General features: G+C 29.3%; 3 protein-coding genes and 1 long non-coding RNA gene across 11 annotated transcripts in view; 1 reads left to right on the forward strand and 3 right to left on the reverse strand.

The window, feature by feature from the left end:
* Positions 1 to 1,137, reverse strand: part of LOC115243967 (guanosine-3',5'-bis(diphosphate) 3'-pyrophosphohydrolase MESH1) — a 2,488-nt gene extending 1,351 nt beyond the window's left edge. The window contains exons 1-2 of the mRNA XM_029821301.1: positions 749 to 1,137; positions 13 to 321 (exon numbers count right to left, since the gene is read on the reverse strand). Coding sequence (XP_029677161.1) covers positions 13 to 321; positions 749 to 947 — 508 coding nt within the window. The 5' untranslated portion in view covers positions 948 to 1,137. The remainder of the gene's footprint in view (positions 1 to 12; positions 322 to 748) is intronic.
* The window catches only part of LOC115243966, an 11,839-nt gene extending 7,484 nt beyond the window's left edge, over positions 1 to 4,355 (reverse strand). Inside the window, exons 1-7 of one of the 2 annotated variants that reach the window (XM_029821299.1) lie at positions 4,051 to 4,355; positions 3,848 to 3,931; positions 3,623 to 3,706; positions 3,252 to 3,511; positions 2,983 to 3,121; positions 2,534 to 2,749; positions 2,184 to 2,349 (exon numbers count right to left, since the gene is read on the reverse strand). In XM_029821299.1, coding sequence (XP_029677159.1) covers positions 2,210 to 2,349; positions 2,534 to 2,749; positions 2,983 to 3,121; positions 3,252 to 3,511; positions 3,623 to 3,706; positions 3,848 to 3,931; positions 4,051 to 4,135 — 1,008 coding nt within the window. In that variant the 5' untranslated portion in view covers positions 4,136 to 4,355 and the 3' untranslated portion in view covers positions 2,184 to 2,209. Of the gene's footprint in view, positions 1 to 1,966; positions 2,350 to 2,533; positions 2,750 to 2,982; positions 3,122 to 3,251; positions 3,512 to 3,622; positions 3,707 to 3,847; positions 3,932 to 4,050 lie in introns of those variants that run through there. The other variant, XM_029821298.1, reaches the window with a different exon arrangement.
* A 24-nt stretch (positions 4,356 to 4,379) lies between these two features.
* On the reverse strand, positions 4,380 to 5,097 carry LOC115243969. The gene is made up of 3 exons (XR_003885288.1): positions 4,774 to 5,097; positions 4,571 to 4,654; positions 4,380 to 4,429 (listed from the first exon to the last, which is right to left on the reverse strand). It is a non-coding gene; the product is annotated as an uncharacterized LOC115243969 (long non-coding RNA).
* Positions 5,098 to 5,508: 411 nt separating this feature from the next.
* Positions 5,509 to 8,994, forward strand: part of LOC115243953 (transmembrane GTPase Marf) — a 7,971-nt gene continuing 4,485 nt past the window's right edge. For 2 of the 7 annotated variants that reach the window (XM_029821272.1, XM_029821276.1), the window contains exons 1-5: positions 5,511 to 5,662; positions 7,219 to 7,517; positions 7,606 to 7,732; positions 7,917 to 8,310; positions 8,552 to 8,659. In XM_029821272.1, coding sequence (XP_029677132.1) covers positions 7,331 to 7,517; positions 7,606 to 7,732; positions 7,917 to 8,310; positions 8,552 to 8,659 — 816 coding nt within the window. In that variant the 5' untranslated portion in view covers positions 5,511 to 5,662; positions 7,219 to 7,330. Of the gene's footprint in view, positions 5,763 to 6,189; positions 6,271 to 7,218; positions 7,518 to 7,605; positions 7,733 to 7,916; positions 8,311 to 8,551; positions 8,660 to 8,994 lie in introns of all 7 variants that reach the window. The other 5 variants (XM_029821277.1, XM_029821273.1, XM_029821278.1 and 2 more) reach the window with 5 other exon arrangements.

The following is an 8,994-nucleotide window of genomic DNA, read 5'->3' on the forward strand; positions in this document are numbered from 1 at the left end:
CCTTTACTCGTTCCCTTGTCCAACCAATAGGCACACTCTTTTCGAGATCTCTCAAGTTGTATAACTTATCGGCTAGTTTTACTAGTTTTGCTTCGCGAGATACATTAGGAGTATGCTCTATCTGTAACCGTTTACGTTCGGCTTTTGATAACGTTTTATCATCAGTCACTTCACGGACTACCTGGCAAACTCTATGCCCAAATTCTTTCTCAATTTCTGCAAATGTAGTATCTGTATCTTCTACTGTATCGTGTAAGATTGCTGCTAGAATTACTACTGGTTCAAAAATATTGCCCTCTTGAATTAAAATGTTTGCAACTCCTAAAAAAAAAAAAATAATTGAATTAAATACACATATCTACCATACATATTAATGTTCCACAAGAGTCACTTTCTTCCAACTACAGATTTTTTAACTAATTTGAAATAATTTTTCTTATTAATTTAAATTAAAGACTGGCAGTTTTTGTGACTTTGTAATTTTCACATTAGACATGTTCCTAATAAAAAAAATTCAATTTTTTACCACCAATTTATGTTTTTAAAACTTATTCTTTAACTTTCAAGATAAACAATTTCAAAATTGCTCCTTTTTTGCTATGACTAATTAAAACAGAAATCTTTAAAACAAGATTGGTAATAATTAATATTATTATTACTATTTATATAAGCTAACTCAAAAAGAATACGTGATTCTTGAGACACTCATATCATTCAAATAAAATTGTTTTAGCCGCTTGAACTGAACCTAAAGGATGGTTTATGTATGGAGTTTGATCGACATCCTTCCTTCTTTGATTCCGATGTTTTTCCGCTGCAAAATTGGCGCATTTTATTACTAACGATAGTAATTCTTCCTTTGACAACTCCTTTATACATTTCCCGTAATGCTCGTTACTTTTAAAAGAATCGATACATCCCGGTTGCGCATTACTACTATCTTCCATGATGTTTTTATTCGCTATATGATCTACTCATTGAACTTTATACAATCTATAACTTGCACTGGAACATACTGACGAGCTGAGAAAAATAGTATCAGTATGCAGTTATGTAGTATAGTCCCATCATAGAATATAATGTAAAGAGAGAGAAAGAATATAAACCGGATTTTTCATCTTTTTTTAATGAAGGAAAGAGCGGGGACCAAACCGCTGAGTCTAATCAGCTGATCGTTCTACGAACGTCATTACATAGACAGGAATGAAAGAGAATGAGATTTGGTTTCTTTTATTATCTCTGATCTTCGCTATTAAAGTACTATGTTCGGTTTATTCATGATATATTCTTATTACCATTTGTCTCTCCTCTCCCTCTTTACAGAACGTGAAAGAAATATTTTTATTTCGTACTGAAAGAAACATTCTTATCTCTTAAGATATTAAGACATTCTTGTCTCTTAAGATATTAAGATATTCTTATCTTAATGAATTTATTTCGCTCAACTCGCATTTCAGCGCCTTTTTATATATCTATAGAGATTAATGACAAGAATAAAAATTTGAAATCTCTAAGTGTCATATTAATTAACACACACTTGCTACTTTCAATATTTGAATTTATTTAACGTAATTTGAGAAAAACCTCATTTGCACCACTGATGAAAATAAAATAATACTTGCAGATAAGCATCTTCTGTAGTATTTTGCAATTTCAAATTTTTATGGATAAGTTGCAATTACAATAAAACTTCTATTTTGAAATTATTGCCATGGATCCATGAGTCCTATGGATTTTATGTCTAATTACATATTGCTACATAATATTTGTTTGCTAAGATTGCTATTGCAAAATCAGATCATTGTTCTAGACATAAAAAAAGCAGAACTGTGAGGAGGAAAAATGGAATACAATAATAAAAATGTTAATGTAAAAACAAAAAAGATATATATGCTATAATTTATACATAAGAAATGCATTATTGATAAATTATGATGCTGTTCATATATAAAATATTATAGATATTTATACATAATTTATTCATTTCTCACACTTTATAATAAAATAAAATGTAATTTTTTAATAAAATACGTAAATTGTACTATTATATTATCAATAAAACTTTTCTATCTCTATCCACACATGAAAGAATGAAAACCTTCTAATATAGAATAAAGAAAAAAAATTACCGTTTTTAGTACAAAATAATATCACAAAACTTTCTATGCATGGATCAATCAGACTATATATATATATATATGTCACGTTGCTATTTATTAAGTATTTTTTCCAGAATGTCGAGTAATTTATCTTGACGAGCCATGGCTTCTTCATGCATCCTTTTCCGTTCAGTTGTACTTTCCTCCATAACAGTAATTATCCTTTCCAACAAGGCATATTGTTTCACGTCTGTAATTTCAATATATATTACATCGAGCAATAATGATATTGGTGTGATATAGACAGTATTTCCATTTTAACTTAATATTATTAAAAATCATAATATATGCGTATTATACTTATAAGTAAAACAAGAACATATTGATTTATTATAGTGATGTGTTATATCAAAGGCTAACTATGATACACTTACATCTGGAAGACAATTCCGTTTTGAAGGATCTGCTTCTTTCATTATTAGCATTGTTTTCAACAGACGACGAATTTGAATTGTTACTGGGTATCTTCCCTAGGATATCAAGTAATTTATCCTGACGAACCATTGCTTCTTCATGCATCTTTCTTCGTATAGAGGTATTTTCTTCTGTGACGGCAATTATATTTTCCAACATGTCAAACTGTTTTAAGCCTGTAATTTTAATATATATTTTACTAGGCAACAAAGATAATGATGTAGGCAGAATATAATAATGTTGGCAGTATTTCAATATTGTCCCTGACAACTCAATATTCTTGACAAATGTAGCATATATTATAGTATAATTGTAGTATAATAGTTATTATATGCATATAGTATCCATTATGCCTATAAAACAAATAAAACAAGAATTTAATTATATTATAGCTTGCTCGAATGCTTACGCTTGGGAGGCAATTCAGTTTTACATGGTGATTGATTTCTTTTCTTATTATCAACATTATATTCAGCAGACGAAGTTGGACTATCTGATGTAAGAACCTTAGTCACCCATGGTCTTCTCTTGAATATTTCATCCATAATCTGTAATGCATTAAAAAATATATTGATTTCAATATCCTTTATATTGAAACATTAATATATCTTTTGATGCATTACAAATGAGAGAAATAGTATTACTATATATCATATAAAATATTCATTCTACACTTACGTCATAGTATCGCCATGTTCGATATTTGTTATATTTACTCCTTCCTTTATGATCTTTCACACTTTTGTAGGTATTTTTCAAACCTGCCATTTTACTTTTACATTGAGAAGCATTAACATTGTAACCTTTTTTGATTAATTGAGAAGCAATTATAGACCAAAACTTTTTCATTGTCATCGTTCCAGATATAATTTGGTGTTCCTGATCTTTATATACTGTGAGAAGTAAAAGAATTGCCTCGTGCGGCCAACGAAAACCATCTGTAAAGCAACATATATCATTTGTTTCTTTTCAGACTCCTTAAATTTTCCTAACAAATAATCTCTGTTCTAAAAACAATAAAAGAAGAACATAGTAATAAAATATCATACCTTTTTCTGGAGAAGAATCTTGAGAAAAATCTTGAGAAAATTCTTGCACCGTGGTATGGGATAATGAATTATTGCCAGAAGATTCTACCAATAACAATATGTATAAAGAGAGTGTCTTAAAAAATATTTCTATACAACATCAAAATAGAGACAAGTACCCTAATATTTTATATTATATATTAATCAGTATTATTATAGTAAAATATTTCACATCGTAATAATCACCTGTCTCTTCAGCAACTGGTTGATCAGGACTGTGCACAATTATCGCTTCATAATTATGCATAAGTTGCGACGCAAATAGCGAATCTGAAAAAGATAAGAGATCCAAGTGTCAGAGAAATTCTTAAAAAAAAAAAAGCTCTTAAAAAATTCACAAAAACACATATATAGATTGTGTAAGTCATAGAGCACTTTCAGATGCACACCTTGATTAGCCTTTGCAGCATCTTCCTGAGAAACTTCCAACGTGTGAACGACGGTGCCGTCGAATACCTTGATGGTGCTTGGCATGTCTTCCGACACTCCGATAATCCTTTTACGATTCAAGAGTACGCGCGTTTGTTTTTCGCGCTTTACGCATTCAAATTCGAACGCTTCAGCGGTATTATATTTCTCCGTGCTGAAGTACTGGAAGCAAAAACAGGAGCAAACTCGAAAGCGAGTCAGAAAGCAAAATCCACGGATATTATTCCGCTTGACGTTTTCGGATGTTCCAAACGCTTTCGTTTCTTGGGGCGATATTGCATTTGTTTGTCGAAAATTCTTGCACCGTGGTATGGGATAATGAATTATTGCCAGAAGATTCTACCAATAACAATATGTATAAAGAGAGTGTCTTAAAAAATATTTCTATACAACATCAAAATAGAGACAAGTACCCTAATATTTTATATTATATATTAATCAGTATTATTATAGTAAAATATTTCACATCGTAATAATCACCTGTCTCTTCAGCAACTGGTTGATCAGGACTGTGCACAATTATCGCTTCATAATTATGCATAAGTTGCGACGCAAATAGCGAATCTGAAAAAGATAAGAGATCCAAGTGTCAGAGAAATTCTTAAAAAAAAAAAAGCTCTTAAAAAATTCACAAAAACACATATATAGATTGTGTAAGTCATAGAGCACTTTCAGATGCACACCTTGATTAGCCTTTGCAGCATCTTCCTGAGAAACTTCCAACGTGTGAACGACGGTGCCGTCGAATACCTTGATGGTGCTTGGCATGTCTTCCGACACTCCGATAATCCTTTTACGATTCAAGAGTACGCGCGTTTGTTTTTCGCGCTTTACGCATTCAAATTCGAACGCTTCAGCGGTATTATATTTCTCCGTGCTGAAGTACTGGAAGCAAAAACAGGAGCAAACTCGAAAGCGAGTCAGAAAGCAAAATCCACGGATATTATTCCGCTTGACGTTTTCGGATGTTCCAAACGCTTTCGTTTCTTGGGGCGATATTGCATTTGTTTGTCGCACGACGATTTCTCTGTCGGACGCACCGATTGGCCGACGAAATTTTTTGGGTACGCATGTAATAAAGCCTTACACTCTCGCCATTGGCGAGTCCATCTTCTTCTCTCTCTCTCTCTCTATATATATATATATATATATATATATATATATCATGTGTAACATTTTATTTTATTTTTTTTTTAAGTGCAAGTGCATGCAGTTATTTGATACCAGTGTCTTCAGCTACGAAGCTATTCAGCACAAAATTTATATGTATATATATGCCATAGCATAGAAATATAGTATGACGGTTTGACAATCGCGTGACAGTTTGACAATCGCAAGACGATCATTGCGCTTGCGCAAAATAACAGCCAATCAAATTTAGGCACAATTTACTTCCCGCAGTGGCTTCACTATTTCCTACGTCTATGGTATATACATATATTTGATATATATATATATATATATATATGGATTGAAGGTATTTAATTGCAGTCTAATATTACCGATTAAACAGACAATTTCATCCATAGTCATGAATTACTATTCGTCATTTTACGCACAACTGTCTTTACGGTATGACAAATTCGCCACATATAAACATATGTTAATGTCTTAATAAAAATTTGTATATATACTATTTTCGTGCAAGGACATTTTGCGATTCTCGCTAGAGGTTAGACGATATAATACAATTTTTAGATATTCTGATACGCAATACTATCTTGTCCGAATATCCAATTATTAAAAGTATGCGATTCTTTTATGTTAAAAGACGGACGATCTCTAATTTGAATATATATGATTTAATATAAAATTTTAATTAATTAATAAAACGCACATTCTTGCACATTTTTTCAAAGAAATAAATCTTGCGTATTGCTCATCAATTTATATGTCACATGTTTTCTTATTGTAGATTTCAAATTTATATAATTTAAATTGAGAACTCCAATAAACTTTAGTAAAAAAAAAAAAAGATCCGTGTCCAAAGTATCTTGTATCTGTATTTCTGAATGAAAAGGAAATAATATGAATAAACTAGATATAATTTGTAGTAAGAAATTGTTATGCTAATAATAAACATATATAAATTGTTTTAGCAATTTTGGACACAGGACAACATTCAAATAATTATATCATAGATTCACTTTACGGATTCATCAATGACTAAAGATAAAAAGGTTGCACTATTTCTACTATATGTTTTGCTTGTTGCATATATTTATTTAGTATTAAAACATGTGGGATGTTCCTAAACTATTGAAAATTATTGCTATTATATATGATTTTTCTTCGATTTGCATGGGAAGTTTTTTTTATTAAATGATTTAATTTGATACAAAAGATTTAATTTTTTTCAGGATATAATTTATTGTAATTTGTAATCAGAGAATTGTTAAATTGGAATAACTACAATTACATTGATGACATTTAGCCTTAATTTGATATGATAAATTAGTATAAAAATATTCAATGTATATAAAAAAAAAAGATGTTTATTCTGGCTTGTTTTATCATAATTTTATAATTATAAGTGACACAATTTGTAATTGCTGTGATACACCCTATATGTGTAGAGAAGATAGAAAAGAGATAGAATTCTCTTTTCATATGTTTTGATTTTATCACAAAAGAACTAAATAGAGAAGAAATTTGAAAAATGTTATGTTTAATTTAAATTGTTAATGCTTGTGATATATACACACACATCTGCTATATATTTATAAGGCAAATGTATATTATATATAAAATTTAGTGTTTTTAAAGCACTATTATATTGTTGCATCTTTATTATCTTATTTGTGTTTTTGTCTTATTGATTTTATTTTTTATCTGTTTTTGATGCTTTATTATCACAGAGTTAGTTTTGCACTGTTGTATCAAATACTATATACACATAAAGGATATTTCTCTGAAAATATAATCAACTATATTTTTTTATTACATTCTATAATATTATATTCCATTTTTATAAAGAAAAAAATATAAAGTCAGCAAGAGATATATCCTGCATTTATCAATAATTATCATCATCATTTTACTTTTTAATTTTGTCAGTATACATCAAATATTGTAGACTTTAAACTGATTATTAGAAAATGTTTAACTCCTGCTTTTTATGATTTCAGTTGATCCCGCATGCTGTGCACTGTGTACCAACGTACTGCCTATCCACAAACTGCACCGTACTTTTTTATTATTTTTGCCAAATACACCACGTTTATAATAGAAATATAAACAATGGCTGCCTATATCAATCGACCAATTGTACAATCTTCCATGATTGGAGGGGACAGCCAACTTCGATCAACAGATGTTAGAACTGATAATTCTCCTCTACAGATTTTTGTGAAGGCGAAGAAAAGAATAAATGATGTATTTGTGGATATAGAAAAATATGTGGAAGAAACTGTAGAATTTATGACATGTAAGTAAACAGAAAATTGAGAAATGTAAGAGAACATGTCTAATATCATAATAAAACCATTCATCTAATTAGTATTAATTTTATATAGCATTACAAAATGACCGAAATATTGTAACAGTGGAAGAGGCTGTAAAGGTCAAAAATTATATTGATAAAGTGCGTGGAATAAAAGATGTCCTTAGAAGGGATCATATGAAAGTTGCCTTTTTTGGCAGGTGAGCAATTACATTAAACAATACCTCATTGTAATTGATCTCATTCTTTTGTTTATATAAAATATAAAATATTATTCTTACGAAAACTGAACAAATCATTTTTCTTGTAAGTCACAATCCAATATCTATATAAATGGAGGATATAATTTATATGTATATATTTATATGCATATTTTTTTTGCAGAACAAGTAATGGAAAAAGTACTGTTATTAATGCTATGCTGCGCGATAAAATTTTACCAAGTGGTATAGGACACACCACAAACTGTTTCCTGCAAGTTGAAGGTTCAGATAATGGAGAATCATACCTTATTACGGAAGGATCAACCGAAAAACAGCCAGTTCAATCTGTCGGGCAGTTGGGTCACGCTCTTTGTAAAGAGAAATTATGCGAAAGCCATTTAGTGAGAATATTTTGGCCAAAGGAGAAATGTTTATTGCTACGAGATGATGTAGTATTTGTCGATAGTCCAGGAGTAGATGTAACTCCAAATCTTGATGAATGGATTGATAAGCATTGTTTAGATGCCGATGTTTTTGTCTTAGTAGCAAATGCTGAATCTACTTTGATGGTTACAGTAAGTGTAATATATATATCTGTAACAAACATAATACTTGCAATAATGTCTGTCAAACAAAAAAAATATACGCAAAAGAGAAATTATTTTGGAAAAAATCCTCTTAGAAATTCGTAATTTTTTAGATAGGAATAGATAAATACTTCCTTTACATCTGTACACAAAGCAAATTTATTGTCGATTAATAATCAGTGCATATATTTTATGCTAAATCTCTTTAATTATTTCTTTTCTCTTTCAGGAAAAAAATTTCTTTCATAAAGTTTCGACCAGATTATCAAAACCGAATATATTTATTCTAAATAATCGATGGGATGCCTCTGCTTCTGAACCAGAATTTTTTGATCAGGTATGTATATTTATTAAGCACTAATTATAAAAAATAAAAAAGCTATAACATTACAATATACATATTTAATATATAAACTTTTAATGTTTATTTGACATAATAAAATTCTTAGAGATATGCTAATTAATATAATTCTTGTATTTTAAATATTAAGTAGATAAATTTACTAAAAGTAGATAAATTTATTTTAATAAAAATTTAATTTAATTTGTAAAATTTTTACTATTGATTCATATTTGATAAATGAGAAATTTCATATCAAATATTCCCTAAATCTTTCTTATTGCAATCAAGAGTAAGAAATATATAAATTATATTTTAAATTATATGTTAAT

Source organism: Formica exsecta, unplaced genomic scaffold (assembly GCF_003651465.1).
Source record: "Formica exsecta isolate Colony F162 unplaced genomic scaffold, ASM365146v1 scaffold768, whole genome shotgun sequence".
NCBI classification, from domain to species: Eukaryota; Metazoa; Arthropoda; class Insecta; order Hymenoptera; family Formicidae; genus Formica; species Formica exsecta.